At 39.6% G+C, this 24,222-nt stretch overlaps 1 protein-coding gene across 1 annotated transcript in view; it reads right to left on the bottom strand.

Moving 5' to 3' along the window:
- The window catches only part of LOC124796150 (SCY1-like protein 2), a 404,810-nt gene that overhangs the window by 51,681 nt on the left and 328,907 nt on the right, over positions 1-24,222 (bottom strand). The window contains exons 10-11 of the mRNA XM_047260241.1: positions 16,885-17,141; positions 5,425-5,427 (exon numbers count right to left, since the gene is read on the bottom strand). Coding sequence (XP_047116197.1) covers positions 5,425-5,427; positions 16,885-17,141 — 260 coding nt within the window. The remainder of the gene's footprint in view (positions 1-5,424; positions 5,428-16,884; positions 17,142-24,222) is intronic.

The raw sequence follows: 24,222 nt of genomic DNA on the forward strand, positions 1-24,222 counted from the left end.
GTAGACTTAGAGAAAGCTTTTGACAATGTTGACTGGAACCACTCTCTTTCAAATTCTGAAGGTGGCAGGGTAAAATACAGGGAGCGAAAGGATATTCACAATTTGTACAGAAAGCAGATGGCAGTTATAAGAGTCGAGGGACATGAAAGGGAAGCAGTGGTTGGGAAGGGAGTGAGACAGGGTTGTAGCATCTCCCCGATGTTATTCAATCTGTATATTGAGCAAGCAGTAAGGGAAAAAAAAGAAAAATTCGGAGTAGGAATTAAAATCCATGAAGAAGAAATAAAAACTTTGAGGTTCGTCGATGACATTGTAATTCTCTCAAAGACAGTAAAGGACTTGGAAGAGCAGTTGAACGGAATGGACAGTGTCTTGAAAGGAGGATATAAGATGAACATCAACAAAAGTAAAACGAGGATAATGGAATGTAGTCGAATTAAGTCAGGTGATGCTGAGGGAATTAAATTAGGAAATGAGACACTTAAAGTAGTAAAGGAGTTTTGCTATTTGGGGAGCAAAATAACTGATGATGGTCGAAGTAGAGAGGATATAAAATGTCGACTGGCAATGGCAAGGAAAGGGTTTCTGAAGAAGAGAAGTTTGTTAACATCGAGTATAGATTTAAGTGTCAGGAAGTCGTTTCTGAAAGTATTTGTATGGAGTGTAGCCATGTACGGAAGTGAAACGTGGACAATAAATAGTTTAGACAAGAAAAGAATAGAAGCTTTCGAAATGTGGTGCTACAGAAGAATGCTGAAGATTAGATGGGTAGATCACATAACTAATGAGGAGGTATTGAATAGAATTGGGGAGAAGAGAAGTTTGAGCACAACTTGAATAGAAGCAGGGATCGGTTGGCACTACATGTTCTGAGGCATCAAGGGATCACCAATTTAGTACTGGAGGGCAGCGTGGAGGGTAAAAATCGTAGAGGGAGACCAAGAGATGAATACACTAAGCAGATTCAGAAGGATGTAGGCTGCAGTAGGTGCTGGGAGATGAAGAAGCTTGCACAGGATACAGTAGCATGGAGAGCTGCATCAAACCAGTCTCAGGACTGAAGACCACAACAACAACAACAATGTCATCAGAAGATCAAAACCAATTGCAAGATGATTTATATAAGATATCTGTACTGTGAACAAATTAGTAATTGACCCTAAATAACCAACAGTCTAAAGTCATCCACATGAGTGCGAAAAGGAATATGTTAAACTTTGGTAACATGTAAATCAATCAAATCTGAAGGCCATAAATTCTACTACACACCTACGAATTACTATTGAGAACAACTTAGATTGGAAAGAGCACATAGAAAATGTTGTGGGGTAAGCAAACCAAAGACTGTGATTTACTGACAGAACACGTAGAAGATGCAACAGATCTACTACGGACCATATAGTGGAGATGCTGAGTCGCAGCTAGGCACAACAAAAAGACTGTCGCAAAATAAACTTTCAGCCAAAAAGGCCTATTTCAGAAATAGATCTCTCTCTCTCTCTCTCTCTCTCTCTCTCTCTCTCTCTCTCTCTCTCTCTCTCTCTCACACACACACACACACACACACACACACACACACACACACACACACAAATGTAACTCACACACACACATGACCACAGCCTCTGGCAGTTGAAGCCAGACTATGAGCGGCAGCAGCATTGTGTGATGGGAGAAGCAACTGGGTAGGGATAAGGAGGAGGCTGGGGTGGGGAGGGGGAGGTATAGCAGGGTAGGGGTGGTTGTCAGTGAAGTCCTGCTGGGGGGCATGCAGGGACAAGGTGGAGAGAGGGTAGGCCAGCCAAGTGCAGTCGGGAGATTTGATGGAGGGCAGGAGAGATGGAGGTAGTGGAAAAGGAGAGAAATAAAAAGACTGGGTTCATTGGTGGAACAGAAGGTTGTGTAGTGCTGGAATGGGAACTGGCCAGGAGCTAAATGAGTGTGGACTATGACTAATGAAGTTTGAGGTGTTGGTGGGAAGGATCCGTATGGCACAGACTGTGAAGCAATCATTCAAATGAAGAAAGTCGTGTTGGATGGTATTCTCAGCAACAGGATGGTCCAGTTGTTTCTTGGTAACACTTTGTCAGTATCTATCTGATACTGCCTACAGGAAAATTAAAGAGACCTTCGGAGAGAAGAGAACCACTTGTATGAATATCAAGAGCTCAGATGGCAACCCAGTTCTAAGCAAAGAAGGGAAGGCAGAAAGGTGGAAGGAGTATTTAGAGGGTTTATACAAGGGCGATGTACTTGAGGAGAATATTATGAAAATGGAAGAGGATGTAGATGAAGATGAAATGGGAGATACGATACTGCGTGAAGAGTTTGACAGAGCACTGAAAGACCTGAGACGAAACAAGGCCCCGGGAGTAGACAACATTCCATCAGAACTACTGACGGCCTTGGGAGAGCCAGTCCTGACAAAACTCTACCATCTGGTGAGCAAGATGTATGAGACAGGTGAAATACCCTCAGACTTCAAGAAGAATATAATAACTCCAATCCCAAAGAAAGCAGGTGTTAACAGATGAGAAAATTACCAAACTATCAGTTTAATAAGTCACAGCTGCAAAATACTAATGCGAATTCTTTACAGACGAATGGAAAAACTGGTAGAAGCGGGCCTCGGGGAAGATCAGTTTGGATTCCGTAGAAATGTTGGAACACGTGAGGCAATACTAACCTTACGACTTATCTTAGAAGAAAGATTAAGAAAAGGCAAACCTACGTTTCTAGCATTTGTAGACTTAGAGAAAGCTTTTGACAATGTTGACTGGAATACTCTCTTTCACATTCTAAAGGTGGCAGGGGTAAAATACAGGGAGCGAAAGGCTATTTACAATTTGTACAGAAACCAGAAGGCAGTTATAAGAGTCGAGGGACATGAAAGGGAAGCAGTGGTTGGGAAGGGAGTGAGACAGGGTTGTAGCCTCCCCGATGTTATTCAATCTGTATATTGAGCAAGCAGTAAAGGAAACAAAAGAAAAATTCGGAGTAGGAATTAAAATTCATGGAGAAGAAGTAAAAACTTTGAGGTTCGCCGATGACATTGTAATTCTGTCAGAGACAGCAAAGGACTTGGAAGAGCAGTTGAACGGAATGGACAGTGTCTTGAAAGGAGGATATAAGATGAACATCAACAAAAGCAAAACGAGGATAATGGAATGTAGTCAAATTAAATTGGGTGATGCTGAGGGAATTAGATTAGGAAATGAGACTCTTAAAGTAGTAAAGGAGTTTTGCTATTTAGGGAGTAAAATAACTGATGGTGGTCAAAGTAGAGAGGATATAAAATGTAGACTGGCAATGGCAAGGAAATCGTTTCTGAAAAAGAGAAATTTGTTAACATCGAGTATAGATTTAAGTGTCAGGAAGTCATTTCTGAAAGTATTTGTATGGAGTGTAGCCATGTATGGAAGTGAAACATGGACGATAACTAGTATGGACAAGAAGAGAATAGAAGCTTTCGAAATGTGGTGCTACAGAAGAATGCTGAAGATAAGGTGGGTAGATCACGTAACTAATGAGGAGGTATTGAATAGGATTGGGGAGAAGAGAAGTTTGTGGCACAACTTGACTAGAAGAAGGGATCGGTTGGTAGGACATGTTTTGAGGCATCAAGGGATCACAAATTTAGCATTGGAGGGCAGCGTGGAGGGTAAAAATTGTAGAGGGAGACCAAGAGATGAATACACTAAGCAGATTCAGAAGGATGTAGGTTGCAGTAGGTACTGGGAGATGAAGAAGCTTGCACAGGATAGAGTAGCATGGAGAGCTGCATCAAACCAGTCTCAGGACTGAAGACCACAACAACAACAACAGTTTGTCAGTGGCCATTCATGCAGACAGATGGCTTGTTGGTTGTCATGCCCATGAATAATGAGGCACAGTGGCTGCAACTTAGCTTGTAGATCACATGACTGGTTTCACAGGTAGCCCTGCCTTTGATGGGATAGGTGATGTTTGTGACTGGACTGGAGTAGGTAGTGGTGGGAGGATGTATGGGACAGGTCTTTTATCTAGGTCTATTACAGGTATAACATGCACTGAAACCCTTGCCCTCCAGGGACTACAGTAACATGCACAATGCCACCTCAAAAAACTCTCCACCCTGCTCACTTCCTACTTCGTTATTGGAGTACCACTGTTCACCTCATATACAACAACTTCGAAACCTCTCCCAAAACCTGTCTCGCAGACCTACTACTTTTACCCCACCATCCAAAACGCCCTCCCACTACCACACAGAATCCAGAACCTAAACAGACATGAAACATCGTTATGAACCTTCCTTCCAAAACCCTTAGGCCCACAGAAATATCAGTCCCTTCCAAATGCCTGACGTTTTGCCCCGTTCTGAAATTCAGTCATGCAGGACTTGTTGAAGTTCTTCTCTCCTTCTCCCAGTCACTACAGTGGAAACACTCTTTCACCACCAATCAGACTCAACCAAAGACCAATGTTGAACTGTGCCTGACTCAGGTCACTCCTCCATCCAACTGTGATCCACCCCTACTGCCCCAAATCACCCCCTGTTAACTTTCCAGAATTTCTTAAGCTCGAACCTTGCCTCACCATCATTCCACAAATCCCTCAACATCCAAACTAACCTTACATCCACAGAAAGAACTGCAGTCCAGCAACTAAAACCTGATCCTGACCTTATGACACAACCTGCAGTCAAAGGCCCCACCACTGTTGTTTGACAGGCAAGGATTACCTGGCAGAAGGACTCTATTAGCTGTCAGATAGCCACAGTGACCCCATTCCAGAAATCCAGCAGCATCTCTAGTCTCTCCTCAAATCCTTAGGCCCATTCCAGAATCTCTCCCTAGAATCCATCTCTCTGCTCACCCCTACCACTCCCCACACTTCTGCCTTCTACATTCTTCCTAAAGTCCACAAACCCAACCACTTATGGCGGCCAGCCACTGTGCCCACACTGAGAGAATATCCACTCTCGTAGACCAACACCTTCAACCTATTACCCATAACCTACCCTCCTACATAAAAGATACAAACAATTTCCTCCACCGACTCTCCACAGTTCCTTTTCCTTTACCACATGTTGCCCTGCTCATCATTGTTGATGCCACCTCCCATTGCACTAACATCCCTAATGCCCTTGGCCTTATTGTTATTGAACATTACCTTTCTCAGCACCCAATGTATTCCAAACCAACAACCTCCTTCCTGTTCTCCATGACCAACTATACCCTCATCCACAATTGTTTCTCCTTCGAAGGCATTACCTACAAACAAATCTGGGGTATGGTTATGGCCAGCCACATGGCATCATCCTAAGCCAAACTACTCATGGGCTGTCTTGAGGAATCCTTCCCAAACACCCAGAATTCTAAACCCCTAAACTGGTTCAGATTTATTGATGACATCTTCATGATATGGATCGAGGGTGGGGACACCCTATCCAGAACCTTGACACCTTCTCCCCAATTCGCTTCAGCTGGTCCTACTGAACCCAACAGGCCACCTTCCTAGATGTTGACATCCACCTCAAAATAGGCTACACCAGTAACTGTCCATATCAAACCTACTAACCACCAGGAATACTTCCACTTTAACAGCTCCCACCAGTTCCATATCAAGAAGGTCCTTTCATACAGCCTAGCCACCCTGAGGCCTTTACAGGATGTAATTACCCTGACAATCTTGTACATGCCTTATCTTTACAGTTGCCAACCATACCCAAAATCCCACCGTCCAGCCACAGAGAAGCATTCCTCTCATAACTCAGTACCATCCAGGACTGGAGCTACTGAATTACATTCTCTGCCAGGGTTTCAATTACCTCTCATCATGCTCAAAATGAGAAATGTCCACTACCCTTCCCACCCCTCCCATGCTGGTATTCTGCCATCCACCAAACCTACACAGTATACTCATTCATCCCCACACAACCCCTGCTCCAAATCCCTTGCTTCATGGTTCATCACTGTAATAGACTTAGATGCAAGACCTGTCCCATACATCCTCCCACTAACACCTGCTCCAGTCCTATCACAAATGTCACCTACCCCATCAAAGGCAGGGCTACCTGTGAAACCAGTCATATGAGATCTACAAGCTAAGCTGCAATTGTTGTGCTGCATTCTACATGGCCATGACAACCAACAAGCTGTCTCTTTGCATGAATGGCCACCGACAAACTCTGGCCAAGAAACAAGTGGGCCACCACGTTGCTGAGAACATCGCCCAGTACAAATTTCTTCATTTCAGTGACTGCTTTACAGCCTATGCTGTATGGATCCTTACCACCAACACCAGCTTTTCTGAACTGCACAAGTGAGAACTCTACCTGCAATATATCCCACATTCCCATAACCCTCCTGACCTCAACCTTTGTTAGTTATTGCCCTCACTGATCTAGCCCTTCCCTGTTCCTACTCCAGCACTCTATTCCACTAATGCACACAGTCTTTTTACTTCTCTCCTTTTCATTTACACCCATTCCTTCGCCCTCTGTCTAACCTCCCAACTGTGCCCAGCTGCCCTACCCTCTCTCCACCTCATCCCTGGATGGTCCCAGCAACACTTCACCATCACCAACTCCTACCCTGGTATCCTTCCCCCTCCCCACCCCAGCCTCCTCCTTACCCCCACCCAGTTGCCTCTCCTATCGTGTGCTGCTGCTCCTCGTAGTCTAGCTCCAGCTCCCAGAGACAGTGGTCATGTGGTCGTTTGTATGTGAGGTGTTTGCATTAGTGTTTGTGTGTGTGTGTGTGTGTGTGGGGGGGGGGGGGGGGGTCCATTTTTGACGAAGGCCTTGTTGGCTAAAAAATTATTTTGTGACAGTGTTTTTTTTGTGCCTATCTGTGACTCATCATCTCCACTATATGGTGCGTAGTAACTATCCTTTTCATAACATTGTTATGTTCCATCCTGGATTTTCCACTGTAAGATCTACTACAGAAATTGCCTACACTGTGCTCGTCCATCCTCTTTTGGAGTATTGCTGTGCAGTGTGGGATCTTATGAGAAAGGATTAATAGAGTGCACTAAGAAATTCTAAAGATGAGCAGCATGTTTTGTATTATCAAGAAATAGGGGAGAAAGTGTCATAGACGTGACACAGTATTTGGGGTGGACATCATTAAAACAAAGGCATTTCTTTTTGTGGCAGGATCTTCTCAAAAATTTCAATCACTAACTTCTTTCTCCGAATGCAAAAATATTGGAAGAAAATAATGGAAATCAGAGGTTGCATGAAAAGATATACATGTTAATTTTTTCTGCACTGTTTGAGAGAGGAATAACAGCATATTATTGTGAAGGAGGTTTTATGAAACCTCTGCCAAGCACTTAAGTGTGATTCACAGAGTATCAATATTATGAAAGGAGAGTTGCTACTCACCATATAGTGGAGATGCTGAGTCTCAGATAGGCACAACAAAAAGACTCTCACAATTAAAGCTTTCAGCCATTAGCCTTTGTCAATAATAGACACACACACACACACACACAAACTCATGCAGACTCAACTCACATGCATGACTGCAGTCTCAGGCAACTGAAACCATTGGTTGCAGTTGTCTGAGACTGCAGTCATGTGTTTGAGTTGCATTTGCATGAGTGTGTGTGTGTGTGTGTGTGTGTGTGTGTGTGTGTGTGTGTGTGTGTTACACATGTATGTGTGTCTATTACTTTCATTGTGAGAGACTTTTTGTTGTGCCTATCTGAAACTCAGCATCTCCGCTATATGGTGAGTAGCAACTTTCCTTCTCATTATATTGTTACATTCCATCCTGGTTTACCATTGTTTGATTCACAGAGTATCCCTGTAGATGTAACTACAGACAGCATAAGATCATTATCCACAGTGTTGAGAATGGCTATGGTGTGGGGTCTGAGTGGGGCACAATCAAATTGGGAGTGTGCCTGGGATCAGTGTTGGGGCCAGGCGCCACTACTGTTCCTTATTTATGTAAATGATGTGCCCTCTAGTATTACAGGTGATTCTAAAATATTTCTATTTGCTGATAACACTAGCTCCCCATTTCCTACATCTCATCAGTCGTTTTTCCTTCACCTCTTTTCCATCCCCTTGTACCCTTTTGCCAGAAGGAGCAGCCACAGCTCTGAAAGCTTGATAAGTTCCTTAGCCTTTCTATGTGTGTGTTATCCTGCTGTTGCTTAGTCAGTAGATTTTTTTGTCTATCCAGTTACATTATATTTTCAAAAACTAATGAATGATTATTTTTGTTGATGAAATAAAAGGTTTGATAATCATGAGACATATTTTTCTCCTGGAACTTCAGATCAAATCAAAGACCCACAACTGTACAGATGGCCATTTCCAGACCTGATGCAGAAGAATGGAGACATGCTATGAACAAAGCGATACAAGATTTTGAAGACAACAGTACTTGGTAAATCACAAATTTTCCAGGAAGTGGCAGTGTTGTGCAGTGTAAGTGGTGTTCAAGATAGGAGTCAGCAGTGAAGGTAAAGTGTAGCATTGTGCTAAGTTCGTGGTAAAACTCAGAAACCAGAATCCTGGGAGTGATTCCGATGAAACCGTGGTAAGGTGTTCTACACTTAGAATTCTAATGGCTATATCTGTTGAACTAGATTTAAACATCACACATATTCATGTGAAGGTGGCTTTTTTAAATTGCATTCTCAAAGAGAAAACTTTATCAAAGCAATCTGAAGGGTATAATATTTATAATAATAAAGATAAAGTTTTGAAGTGCTATAGGGGTACGGGTTAAAACAATCATCCAGAGTGTGAAATAAAAGGGTAAATGACGTTTTTAACCGTTTTGGGTACAAAAGGTATAGACTAGTACCTTGCTAATTAATAAAACACAAGTTGCTACAATCTTATTTATAGATGATTTCTACACTTTTTCAAATGATGCCTGTGAGAGTGAATTCTTGAAAAATTAAGCTTGGTTTGAAGCAAAGGGCTTAGGAATAGCTAAAACCTGGTTAGGGATGGAAATTAAATGTGATAAGATTAGTAAAGTGTTAGCTTGAAATCAAGAGAAGTAAACTGATCAGCTATTGGAAAGGTTCAGTATGACAAATTGTAAAATTGCAAAAACTACTATTGGATCTATACTTGATTTTCTGATTTGAAAAGAAAATAAGACTGATGATTTCCTTTACAAAGCCCTAATGAAAAGCTAGATGTATTTGTCAGTACTCATAAAACCAGATATTTTTTTCCATGTGCATTATTTTAGCCAGTTTAATAATTCATATAATGATAAAAATTGGGAATGTGCTAAGACATTTTGATATATTTGAAGGAAACTAAGACTTATTATCTATAATTTACAAAAGCTGATTTAGAATTCTGTTGTTTTGTAGATGCAGACTGGGCAAATTGTTCTTTAGATAGAAAATCATGTGCTGCTTTTATTGTTAAGTTTTGTGGCTCTGTAGTTTTATGCAAAGTGCTAAGCAGGCAACTGTTGCTCTTTCTAACACAAAGGCTGGGTATATGGTTCTTTCTGAGGCTTGTCGAGACTTATTTATTGAAGAAGCTTTTGTATGAACCGATAAGCTATAATAAGCATACAACTTTATTTATAACCAGAGTGCATTAAATTTTCTTGTCAATCCACCAAAGCATAAAAGGTCAAAGCATTCCGATAATGTTCGGATCATTAGTACATGGGAAGGTGTATCCAAAAAAGCTGTAAAAATACTTTACTTGCAGACAAATGATATGCCAGTAGTAGAAAGGATTGAGGAAAAAGAAAAAAAACATTACGAATTTGTGGACTAAATGGGTCTAGGTATTTTTTAAGATGATTATTTAAATGTTTTGAAGTGGGTGTGTTAAGATTTGCCAAAGAATTTAAATGAGTATCTGTGGTCTCACTGTATATATTGTGAGCCACTATCTTTTGTATGTTCTCTTTCATTTAATATAGTTGTTTTTATCTTTGCTTTTGATATGTATGAAACTTTTAGTGTACATTGTGCAGTGCAGTAAAATGTGTGAATCCTCCTTCACATGAAGACTTCTAATGAAGTGTTAAGTGATATGTCAATCAGTCTTCCCAATACAACAAAATAATGACAGGATCCTAAACATGCAACAGACACCTCAGCAAAGGTTATGCCCCACACAGGAGTCAAATCGATTGGCAAAAAAGAAAGACACTTCATCTGTATTATTGTCCATTGAAGAATTTGAATTAAGTATGGTATGTATGTAGTTGACATTTGCTGGAAGCTATGCAGAAGCTCATACACAGAAAATTATTCATAAAATACTTTCACTATTGAATAATTATCAATTCATAACTTAATTAGAATCAACAATGATTTTCATAATGAAGTAACGATTTCCAAGTTATTAACAAGAGGAAAAGTCATTAAATGCATGAAGAACAACATAATGGAAAACATAATGATTTTGTGCCTATATGCTATCCAGATTTTTTCAACTTTATCAGTGCTGTCCAAAGGCTTCATATGAGTACAGGTTTTGATCTGAGAAAATGTATCTGGAGTAAAAATGTTTCAAGTGTATCGAAAGATGCTGCACTTCTTTCAGCTGCTGCATTTAACCTGTTTGTGAGCTGTCACCAAATGCAAAAGTGCTTAATTAACAACATACTACGAATTCATTTCAGTGTACCTTCCAACAAATCTGAACTATATAAATGTAACTGACATGCCGACACACTTTACCATTACTTTTGATATCCACACTTAAGTTCTATTCTGTCCTCATATCATACCTTAACAAGAAAAACATTAGCCATTAATTAGAGTATGAGGATTAGTTGTAACATATTTAGATACATAGCACTACCTAAGAGATCTCAGTAGAACTAAATACTATTATATCATTCTGGTCTTCCAACAACATGAGCTGGTTCAAACTTCATGAACTTTTGGCTAAAGACTGCACAGTCATCTTTAGACAATGGTTGATGTTTACCATGTAGCTAACAGTATCAGTCTAATGTAGTGATAATGCTGCTAGTGAATGACTGCTGTCTACACAATAATTACACAACTGCAGCAGGCCACTGTGTTTATTGAGGATCATATGTTACAAGGCTTTAAAAGTTGGCAGACTTTTCATGGAGCCATGGGCAGTAGTAATTCCTGTCTTTCCAAGAACATAATTGGAATTAACCAAATTTAATTAACTGACAAAATAACTGACATAAAAAATTCAGCTTCTCTAAATTTCAATCACCTATTCTCCTTTAACGACTGCAAGGTTTTGAACTTTGACAATATAACTATATTACCATAATTTTTTGAATCAAACAATACTGCTCACTAGTTAATTCAGCCAATAATTGGGATTTTGAATAATTTAGAATCATGAAATGGTTATTTCACAATGGATGCCATACTTACAAGTAGGGGATTTTAGATCAGACATAATAACAATGTTCCCTGTACTTTTGTGGATAACCTGAAATATGTTATTCAAAAGCCAACCTAAAATCAAGTCTTATGAGTCCATATTATGTGACGTACCTTCACTCACGATGTGCATGATTTCAGAGATCATGCATTCATACAGGCCACATTCTGCTTATAGAGGCCACCTGGGTCAGCCCCTTGACACACTCTGGTGAGCCACCAAAGAAACAGTATTATTTAAGTGATTCCTAATGAGTGCTGCACCTATTCTGTAACCCATCTTACTGTTGTTCAGTCAATGTGCCCAGTGCCATTCACAACCTGCATTTTATTGCATCTTACACATTTCTCTATAAAGCACTATGCTTCATAAATCGTGTTTGTTCTTGCTATAGCAAACTTGGTGACAAATGAGGGTTACGTTTTCTCTGCATGTTAACATCAGTGCTAAGTCACCCGATGAATGTCTCAATGGAATAAATATTCCAACCTATCATTGCTCACCAGCAGGCTTTTGCAGAACAACAGCAGGTTCTCACCACCGCCCTAAGTCAAGTGGCATCTCCATGTTCATGGCAGGTCACTCTCCCATCTGTGCAATGGTCATCCTTCTCTGGCATACGATGACTGGCTGAAGACTGGGACTCTTATGAGACACATTTATACCAACATTTCTAGCTTTTTCATTTGAATGATGCAAACCTGTGTAGAGCTTTCTTCCTTTCCTGTCTTTCACCATGTATTTATCAATTGTTGTGCCAACTTGTGCCTCTGCAAGAACCGGCCAGGTTATCATTTGATGAAATGTGCAAGCTTCTCTCTACCTATTACTGTGACAGAATGCATGTGACTGATGTGATGCACGTATTGGAAGCTGCTCAGTCAACCCCTGTTAGGCACACTGTAGGTGTTCAGGATGTCAAGGAAGCGATTGCAACAGTACAACCTTCAACTCAGCATCACAGGGGCTTCCAGTTTTCAGGCCCACATTACCGTGAAAGAGTCTTCCCACTTCAGTTTTTTTTGGCATGACAGGTGCCTGTCACATTGTGCGACTCGGTCGAGGCTGAATAGACTGACATTGCTTGATGTCATTTGGCCTATTTTTTCCAATGAATGGGCTACACCACTGGTCATTGTTAAGAAGCTGACGGGTAAGCTTCACCTCTGAGGGGACTTCAGTGTCATGACAGATATATTCTTTTTGCCCCACCATGATGAGTTGCTCGCAAAATTGTGAGGTGGCCACTACTTTTCCAAGAGTGATTTGTCAGGAGGATACCTCCAGCTCCCCTTGGACGTGGCCACCAGATGCCTTCTTGTTGTCAATACAACTTTCTGCCTGTGCCAATATCAATGCTTGCCTTCTGGTGTCACTAGCATGCCCACAATTTTTCAGCATTTTTTAGAACAGCTGATAGCCTCTGTACCTGGCTGCATCAATTACCTAGATGATATAATTGTTTTGGATTCTTTCACCAAAGGCCACCTCGACCATCTCGATCGTCATTTTCTTTTTTTCAGTCTGCGGGTCTCAAGTGCAACCTTTCCAAATCTCAATTTTTTCAGCCATCAGTTGAGTAGTTTCTTGTACAGGGGTCAAGCCATTGCATCATCATGTTGACACAATTGCGGCTTTGCCACAGTTGACCTCCATTAAGGAACTAGGGGAATTTCTAGCTAAAGTTGCGTACTACCATATGGTTTTACTGATTGCATCCACTGTTGCTCAACCCCTGCACACACTTTTGCATTATATTGTGCCTTTTTTGCTCCCCAGCTTGTGACCAAGTGTTTATTTTGCTTAAATCTAAGCTTCAATCTGCCTTGTGTCTGGCCACTTTTCAGCTGGGTCAGCATCTCATGTTGGCTACAGATGCCACTCAGAATGGTCTTGGCATGTTGTTGGTTCAAAAATACATGGACAGATCTGAATGACTCAGTGCTTATGCTTCTAAAACTTCAACTCCTCCTCAGCAGCAGTATTCTCAGATTGAAAAGGGGGCTTTAGCAATTGTGTATGCACTCAAGAAATTTCACGTCTTCTTGTATGGCTCTAAGTTCCATTAATCCCAGATCACAAGCTATTAGTTGCCATTTTTAACCCTTCATCTTCTGTTTCGGACAAGGCAGCACATTGTTTGCAGTGGTGGACTCTCTTCTTCTCCTGTTATCATTATCAGATCCATTACCAGCTGATGTTGCGACACACCAATGCTGATGCCTTATTTCACCTTCCAATCGGGCCAGACCCAATGTTCGATAAGGACGAGTTGCTTTGTTTCTATTTAGATATTGAGAAGCAGAATGCTGTCTGTAGTTTTCTGATCACTAGTGCCATGATGGGATTGACCATTGCCGTGGATGCTGTACTAAGTGGATTCTCTCTTATGTGCAGCACAGCTGGTCAGAAAAACCTCCAGGCCCTGCCTTGGATCTCTTGCATAGTTATGTCTCCCTCCTGCTCTACCTTTCTGCATCTGATGGGGTTCTACAGTTAACTGTGAAGGATACTGCTCCCCTGTTGAGATTCTTACTTCCTTATGCCATAATGTACTGTGGCTTCTGCATGTCAGTCATTAGGTGACCACTCACCTCTCAGATTTGGCTCCTGGCATGTGTGCTGACCACACACAGACGGGGACATTACATGCTTTATTGATTCACTTATGCTCACTGTTTTCAGCAATATGTGGTCATGACAGCATCTTTTTCACCCTGGCCAATGCCACAGCATCTGTGGAAGTGTCTACGTATTGATTTTGATGGGCTCTTCAGTATTGGCTCATTGTAGTGAATGACTGTTCCAAATCTTCCCACATGGCGCATTGTTCATCCGCGTGCACAGTGGCCACTATTTCGGCCCTCTCTAAGATTTTTGTAATTGAGGGACTTGTGCATACTGTGATTTATTTTTTGAGAATTTGTATCTTTTTGTCAGGCTACTGGTGTTCATCATCTCACAACTCCTCCATTTCATCCTCAGTCTAATGGTAATACTGAACATGTGGTGGGGATGTTTAAAACTCAGATGCAGAAGAATATATGCGGCAGGTCCCTGAAGTGTTTTAGAATGTTTTTTGAATTTGTACCATTTCATTCCGGTGGGAGACAAGAGCCTGGCAGAGCTGATAAATGGATGCCAACCATGGACCCTCCTTCAATATATAGTAAAATCTAACCTGGCCAAATCTCAAAACACTAAGTAGTTTCAGAAATCACATCGTGTTCTTACACTTGTCTTTAAATAACCACACCTCTTCCAAAATTGGCTATCTGCAGCTGGCCAGTGCATAGATATCTCTGTAACAGATTTCATTAGATTTTGTGATAGGCAAGCATTCGGATAACACTGTTATGTTAGTTTGACTGAAAGACTGTGCCTACATAGCATGATACTAACATTGTATTCATGAAAGGACATTCTGCTCCCCAACATAATATTCATGACAAATACATTTGTAAATAGTCTGAAACTGAGGAATATCTTTGTGTCTTAAAATCTTGGGTGAACTAGTAAATATACAGCCTAAAAGTGTTCTTCTAGTTACTGGACCATGTCATTAATTTTGTTCATTTTACTGCAAATTATTTCATGTGCACTGTCACTTTCATTGTTCTGTCACTGCATATTATGCCACTGTGAAACTTAACAAATACTGTGACTATGATTAATGTTTGGGTGAGTTTTCTCTCTTATGCGTTCACAGTGGAAGAGGTATAAACTGGAAACCGTAAAACCGGAACAGGCCATCAACTATGGTATATTGCAAAAAAAAGTGAGATAACTATCTTTTAAAATTCATTTCTTGTTCAGTCTAATCATTTGATAATATCCTTCATATCATTAGTTTCCTGGATATATTTATGGTACAGCAAGACATGAAACTTCAAGTTATCGCAGAACAAGTGCAACGTCAGACAACAGGTAAGCGGACCATCACAACATGCGTTCCTTACTTTAGCGACCTTGGCTATGGAAGATAGCTTGAAGAAACAGCAATAAATGTAGCATTCCTCATGTTCTGGGGCTCACAGATGGGAAAAGAGTAAAACTACAGAAGTCACTCCACTATCAAAACCAGAGGACCCTGAACCTTGGAGGCGTTGTATCTCATTTGAGTAGCTACTCAGTTAGCCTCACATGGCTGAGTGCTCCCCTTTTCAGTCCTCAAAAAAGACAAAATCCCTGGCAGTACAAAGAATTCAGCCCATGTCCTACACATGACAGACACACTGACAGCTCAGCTACAGAGGTGGACATATTAAAGAAAGACATTGATACATCAGATTTCAATCCTCCACAATAATCTGTCAACTGCTGAAGCCTGTAAAGGGCGGTCTTTGTTTAAACTCTGTAGTTTGCAGCAGATGAGGAGAAAAAACACTGACTTATACAGGGTTATTCATAAGTAGCTCTGGGGTTTCAAAAGACAACAACATGAAAAGTACAAGACATATAGAAAATAACAAAATAGGGTATCAGTGGATAGTGCAGCTCTCCAAGTTTTTAGCTCACATTACAGTAGCTGCTGCAAGTCATTACAAAAGCAAAAACAAAGCATATTGTCTCATATAGTCAGCATTCAGTTCTCTGCTTGCACTTGTGATCTGTTTCTTTGATCTCCTGATAAATGATTTCCATACGAACTTCACCTTCTCGGATGACAATTGCCATGGCCCGCCTGTTATTTGCTCCATATAAGCAGCCAATTTCACGGAATGTGTTGTACTACCTATTGACTGTTTTGTCTGTTGGAGCCTTTACCTGATATCTGGTATGAAATTGACCTTGAACTGTCACAACTGGCTTGCATTTAGTGAATTCAAGAACGCAAAATGCAAAATGTGTCACTCTTATAGATGTCATGTTCCTACATGCCTGTGCCCCCCCCCCCCCTCTCCCTCCAGTGATGTGACAGTGATGTGATCTGAAACATCACCACAGTGTGTATTAAGAATCGAAACTTTGAGAGGTGCTCCTTCCACTGATATGTATCACTTCTCTCTGTGTCTTTTAATTTTTGGGCAGACGCCTTCTGAAACCCCAGAGGTATTTATGAATAATACTATATTTTGAATATAATAGAGGGAAACATTCCACGTGGGAAAAATATATCTAAAAACAAAAATGCTGTAACTCACCAAACGAAAGCATTGGTAAGTTGATAGAGACAAAAAACACACAAACACACACACACACACCTACACACACACACACACACACGTGTGTGTGTGTGTTTATGTGTTTTTTGTCTCTATCAACATACCAACGCTATCGTTTGGTAAGTTACAGCATCTTTGTTTTTAGATATAATACTATATTTTGATTGACAAGGCAGCAGTGATAACATGGCAAACAGGAGATGTGGTGTAGTAAGCTGCAATGGCATGCGGGGTAGAAAGCCGCAAGCTCTGTTAGTTTGAACCACGTGATATGGCTGGAAGTCCAGAAAATTTTTGAATAAGTGTGATGCGACAGTGATGAGAGCAGCAGAGTCTGAAGCGGCGACTGACCGTTGGTGGCGACAGGTTGACAGCAGACCCACGCCGCTCCTGTGGGCCAATGCTGGAATGCCGGCGCACAGGCAGGCCACCGCCAGGCGTGCCACCAGGCGATGAGGCGCAGCTAGGTGCCACGCGGATCTTGGGTGGCATCATGAGTGCATTGTCCGACAGCCGCCGGTTGGGGAAGGCATTATGTACGCGCAGGAAGTTGCTGTCTGGTGACGATGGTGATGCACCAAACCACCAGCCACCTAGCACACCTGAGTCTGCACACAGTACATTTTGCCAAAGTCAGAGGTAGACAGTTTTGTTTATAAGCATTTTTAAAGGGTAGGGGTGGACCTGGAACAGAAAATATCTACATCTATATCTGTAAAATGTAAACCACTCTGAATTGCTTGGTGGAGGGTACATCTCAATGTACCAGCTATTAGGACTTTTCCCCAGTCCATTCATGTATGGAGTGCAGGGACAAGTATTGCTTAAATGCCTTTGTGTGTGCTGTAATTAATCTAATACTGTATTAACAATCCCTATGGATACAATATTGTAATATATTGTAATATATTCCTAGATTCATCACTTAAAGTTGGCTCAAAACCTTTCTAAATAGGTTTTCAGAGGATAGTTTTTGTCTTTCTTCACGAGTCTGCCAGTTCAGTTCTTTCAGCATCTTCATGACACTCTTCCAAGGGTCAAACAAACCTGTGGGTCATTTGTGCTGCTCCTTTTTGTATCCATTCTCTATCCCCTGTTAGTCCTATTTGGTACAGGTCCCACACACTTGAACAGTATTGTACAATGGGTTGCATAAATGTTTTGTATGCAGTCTCTTTTGTAGACTCTTTACATTTCCCTGCTATTTTACAAATGAACTGCAGTCAACCACATGCCTTACCAATAACTTCTTGTACATGATCATTCAGTTTCATAACCCCACAAACTGTTCCACCCAGATATTTGTATGAGTTGGACAATGTATGCAGCTTCTTTCAGACAGTATTCCATTAATGCATCATCTGCAAAAAGCCTTAATTACTATTAATATTGTCCACATTGTAATAAATATACAAAATGAACAGCAAGAGTCTCAACACACTTCTCTTGGGCACACCTGAAATTACTTCTACATCTCACCCAATGTAACATGTTGTGTCCTCCTTACCAAAAAATCCACTCACAAATTTTGCTTGATATTCCACAGAATCATACTTTTGGTAATAAGCATAGATGTTGTACTGAGTCAAATGCTTTTCAGAAACCAAAGCATCTATGTGACTGCCTTGATCCATGGCTTTCAGTTTATCATGTGAGAAAACTGTGAGTTGGGATTCACATGATCATTGTTTTCGGAATTCATGCTGGTTGACTATGAGGAGCTCATTCCATTTGAGCTCAAAACAAGTTCTAAAATTCTGCAACAAATTTATGTCAAGGGCGTGCTTTGTGGCACAAAAACGTATGCTTCTTTGCTTTGCGTTACAATAATGCTTGTATCATGAACAAATAGGAGTAATATTCTGCCTCCTGATTTAAAAAAAAAAAAAATAGTGGATCAAACTAGTAAATCATCAACATAATGGCCAAACAAGACTGAAACAGTGATTGAATAATGGACAAACAAGACTGGAGCAGTGATTGAACACTGCAGAGCTTGCATTGTAATTTCTCTCCATTTGTATGATGTAGACTTCATCCTTGAATTATTTGGAACAGTATTGAGTAACTGTCTGCATTCTGTTCTTAAATAAGAACTAAGCGAGGCATATGCAGAATTTCATATTCCTTAAAGAATTTAACTTCTGTAATAGAATATTATGATTAACACAGTAAAATGTCTTTGATAAGTTACAGAAGAGCTGAACTGGTGATATTTTGACATTTAAATATCTTATTATGTGTTTAGTGAATGAATAAATAGCTGACTCAGTATAGTGGCTCTTTTGACATGGTGTCACTTCGATTCACTTGAATGGGCATATTTATGAAAGTATTTACTCTAGAAGTCTGTGATTTATGTTGTTTTGTAGTGGATAGCTTGCTCGACACAGAGTTTGGTTTAAAGTATTTTTTAATTGTTCCAAATTTATCCTCATGAATTTTGATGGAAATTAAGCTGGCAAATACATATTTGAGCTTCATAAACAGTTAAATTCAACTAATTTTGCTGTAGGGCTATGATACTGTGAGTCTTAGAAATAAAAAACAACATATTGATATTTTTGTGGTGGATACAAATAATACAATTTTAATTTACTGCAACTGCTGTTCAAAATTCTTTTTTCTTCCAGTATACAAGATCTTCTTATCAGAAATAGGTGGCACCAATATTTCTTGTGACTCAGCAAGGTAGATGTCTGATTCCTTGAGCCTTCTACAACCAACTACAATGGACAAAAATTATACAATTCATGTGTTATGCAATAGCTGTTGAGTACTAAATGCATAAAATATTACGTATTTTGATTCAGTGCAAGTGTTATGGAACTGAATTATCTTTGAGAAAAGTTTCATTGTTTAAAAACATTCTGTAAGAATAATATCTACAATCATTTTTAAAGAAATTATTGCAGTAGTGAAAATTTTAGAATATAAACATCAAATAACAACCACTCATCTGTCAATAGCATACTGTTAAGATGACCACACTGAACAGTATTACAGAACAAGATACAAGCACTGAAAGGGTCTAATGGTCAACTTTTCTATGATTTTCCAACCTCTCTGCTGTACAATTTCATTGAGACCAAGTGAAAGGTATGGCTTGACATTATCACTCTGAATCATATAGTTGTTCATGAAAGAGAATGTTAAATCCACAAAATTGTAAAATGATCTGTATAGCTGGCACTGACAGTGTTGTTCTTATGAACAGGATCATGATCGAGATAATCTCAACTTGGAATTCTAATACATTGTATGGACTATAAGACACACCTTAATTTTTAAGCTATTTTTTAAAAAAATAACATTTTTATTATTGGATTGCAAAACCAGACTAAAAAAATTCTTAGTTTATAAAACAAAACTGACCTTTACGGCCCCTGAAAATATTCATACTTCTTGTTCTTGTTGTTCTTCTTCTTCCTCTTCATCATCATCATTGTCCTATTCATATATAAGATGGTCTTCACTGCCATTGAGAGGGTTACTATGCCACACTCCTTGAAAGATTTAACAATAATGTATTCTCTCACTCTAGACCATGACAGTTCTATCCATTGACACACTTGTTTGATTGTCGGTTGTTTTAAAGCTCACTTTGGCATGAATTCATGTTGCATTTCATCCATCATCCATTTGTTCCATTCCTCTCTCATACACACTGTAAATGATTTATTTATTGAGAAATCAAGTGGTTGCAATTGTGAAGTAAGTCCTCCAAGAGTAACAGCAAGCTTTGTATTTATGTGTCTCAATTTCTCTTTCACAGAATTTTTCAAATGACTCCTAAACTGATCTAGCACAAGAAGAGAACTCTTTTTCAATAAAGCACCTTTACTTCTCTCCCCCACTCTGTTAATCCATAATTTCATACCAGCCTCATCCATCCAATCCTTGTCATGTACACAAGCAACACCACCTGGCAGTATTTCAGAAGGTTTTGGCATTGTTTTGTGCTTGAAAATGATCATTGGATTATGTTTAGTACTGTCAGTGCCTCATGAGAGGACAACTGTGCAGTGCATTTTTTCATGTACCCTTGTTTTTGTAGTTACAGTTTTAGCACCTTTCACGGAAATATTTATGTTACTTGGTACATCATGTCAGAGGAGTTTTGCCCATATTTGCTGTTTGGGTTAGTTCCACACTGATTTTCTTTTGATGTTGAATAATAAAGCAATGGAAGGATAATATTATCTCATCACACTCCTGTGGCATTTTCTGAGATATTTTGGTTTTGGTTCGCGTGGTAAGTGCATGATGCTTCATAAACCTGTAGCACCAACCAACTCCACCCTTAAAACCTGTTAAGTACCATTGCAGCACTAGTTTGCAAATTGTATTTGAATCATTTTTGTATTAATTCCAATGCCATTTTGATGGTGTCTTTCAATCCATTTCAATACATCATCTTCTAGTTTTGGCCATTTTGTGTTCAGTCCTCTGTTTGCACATTTAATCTTCCATATTTTTTTTCAATTCTTCTTTACTAGCCTGCCAATTGTGAATGGTTTTTCTGTTGGTAGAGGGCTGAAAAGCCACCCAGCCCCTCTGTTTCAATGTTCGTCTACATATGCCATTACTTTCAGTTTATAGCCTGCATCTTATGAATACCTTTCGTTTTTTTCCATTATGAAACTAGCTGTTAACAAAGATATTGTTCTGTTAACAATAACACAAATCACTTTCAATTGAAGTTCACTGGCACCATAGACTGCAATGACATATCATGGGCTAGACAGTGTTCTGGGTCTGTGATGGTTGGGCACAAGTAAGGCAGTGTTAGCAATGTTGTGAATCCCCCCACAACTTATGTTTGTCATGTCAGTTCTGTGCTGCCAGTTGAATTCAATGTTTCCAGGTAGAGATGAGTTCCCCACAGCATCAAATATTTGGCCATTTTTAAAACTGGCAGGAATTTTAAATCACACAAGTTACATTTTTATATTAATTTTGAATATAAGATGCACCTGAATTTTGGAGGCAATTTTTCGAAGAAAAAAGGGCGTATTGAAGTCCATGAAACACAGTAATGACATTATAAGGTTACAGATTTTGTAAAATTTTGCGCATTTGTAGGGATCAGCATTGTACCATACTGGTTTGAAAGTCACATTAGTTCAGGCTCATCAACTTAAGTAATCTGAAATGGTTGGCAGACTGTTTATGAATGGTAGATATAAAAACAATAATGAAGGCAATATGAGGATATGTGCCAACAGATGTGCCAACACATAATCACAGTGGGCAAATATGTCACTCCCCTAAAAGAGCTTACTGTTCACTTTGAAGTATTGTAAATGGTGTAGAACTTATACCACAAAGTCATGTGACACTTGATGACACAAGTCATAGCAGTAAAATACGTGCCAGTCAGTTGTACCGAATTAGCGCAGTAATATGGTTTGATATGGAGACTTGATACAATGGCAGCTCCTGCCATTTTTCGATGTGCCCACAGGCGCACCATGAATGAAACTGCCTGAAAGTGCAATAGTCATCCACGACTACAGAAATAAAAAAAAATTAAAAAAAAATTGTTTAGCACTGAACCAAGATCACTGTTTACCTTTATTAAGAGAACATAAAATACAAACAGTCAAATGATATATATCTCATTGCTACACGTTAAACTGAATGTAAAAGAATTTCATGTGAGAGGAGATATTCACTGACTGAACCCTAGAGACAAATTGTATTTCAAACCACCATTCACTCCGGTCAGTTTACTAAAATCCTTTAATAAATTATTACCCTCAGATTGGTCCAAGCCTTGGAATTTATTTTAAAATAAGTTGTGTAGCTGGTTGGCTGAAAACCCATTTAAAAATATACCAGGTTTCTTTGATGTAAATACTGTTAACATGATAGGTTTGTGCAACAATGAACATGTCACTGTTCCACCATTATCTGCTAGGCAAGACTGAACTTCACACTCTGTGGAGTAGTGAAGCACTCAAGGGCAATATGACTCCTGGGACCAAACTGAAATGGATTGCTGCTAGATAGAGCAATGGCATTACAATAGGTGATGGCAGTTTTAGTGTGTTTTTTCAATTTTAGCCATTGCAACTATGCAGTTGACATTGGATTGGATCAAAGAAAGTGACAAAGTTGGTAAACATATAAACCACTTACAGGAACAAACCTCTGCCTTCTCAGTATCTGCTGAGGAAATGTTTGCTTCAAATTTAGGGGAGGAATTAGAAGTGAACTGCTTGGAAGTCACAGAGGGTAAACTGAATATTGTAGTTAGATGGGGAGGAGAGTTGTTGATAGGCAGAAAGGGAGCACAACAGACCAAGAGTGCAGTGATATTTTGGTAAGCTACCAAATCCTGTACTCAGTTGTTACAAGGAAGGTAGAAAATTGTTGATCAATGCCTTGAGGCAGGTACGGTTTCTGTTGTGGTTCCAAGTCAAATTACAGGACTAAGGTGAAAATAGTGACTTTGGAGAACAACAGATTTAAATCTGCTATGTACAAAGTGTACAGAGCAGTTAATGCATTATGTTAATATAGCAAGGGTGGCACTATGTAATCTCACTGAATTCCAGGAGTATTTGAGTGAGGAACTGATACACCCCACCTGGGCTCTGCAGGAATTTGTACAAAAGCTGTATTTGAGGGTACAACAAACAGGAGAGCCATTAGCAGAGTTATATGTGTAATATGAGGTGCAAGGTATGGTATTGTCTGTGTTGAGACCACAATCATTTGAAGATTTATGAAATGTATTAATCACAGATTGGTACTGTCTGTTATATGGACATGAAATGAAAGGCAGAGACTGGGATATGGGATTCAAAGGCTACCTTACAGATAACAGGATGCCATGTAGGTGTTTTAGAAGTAGGAGTCCTGGCCATTTTAAACAAGATTGTCCACACATACAGTCGAAGAACAAGGAACATTCTGACTGACTAGAGGTGAGCAATAGGATCAAAGTTAGAGTGAGGAGGCCCAGAATGAGTGGTAGAATAGTGACTTCGTCTGTTGCTCCTATTCCATTTAGTTGTCTTAGCGTGAGTGAAAAACCAGACTATGGTCTGCTTGACATAATGCAATGGAAGTGATCAATGGTTCGTCATTTGCTATGTGTAGTACTTATAGATACAGATAAAGAGAGGATTACTCGATACACTGCAAGCATTTATTATATGATACAAACAAATTTAAAATAATTATTTCACATTTTGTATCATTTTAATAATATGTAAGGCACTTCAAATAACTTGATTGTTTTTCACAATACTGGATTTATTTTGAAACTTACTTATGCAGTTTTATTTCCATTTGAAGTCATCGACATTAAAATGGTTAATTATAAACTTTCACATCAACTTCAGAGATAAGATTATAGATAAGTAATTAATTTGTTATGTGAAGGAATCACTTTGGTGTGTAAAGAATCTCTGTCCTTCTTAGTGTATTGTGTGAGGTTGTCGTTGTATACGGTCGGCAGGAAAAATATGATGTGAAACTTGGTTTTATATCACGTACATGCTGCATTGTGCCTGTAACTATTTTATTTGAAGAATAATTATTTGAAAGCTTGGAGTAAATGTGATATTTGTGAAAATGAACACCTGTGACTTTTATTATTGTTGTTAAGAAATTCTGCTGCTAAAGAACCAATATCTTTCTGCATCCATCAGGAATCTTAGGAACCTCAAGTCTACT

Source organism: Schistocerca piceifrons, chromosome 4 (genome assembly GCF_021461385.2).
Source record: "Schistocerca piceifrons isolate TAMUIC-IGC-003096 chromosome 4, iqSchPice1.1, whole genome shotgun sequence".
NCBI classification, from domain to species: Eukaryota; Metazoa; Arthropoda; class Insecta; order Orthoptera; family Acrididae; genus Schistocerca; species Schistocerca piceifrons.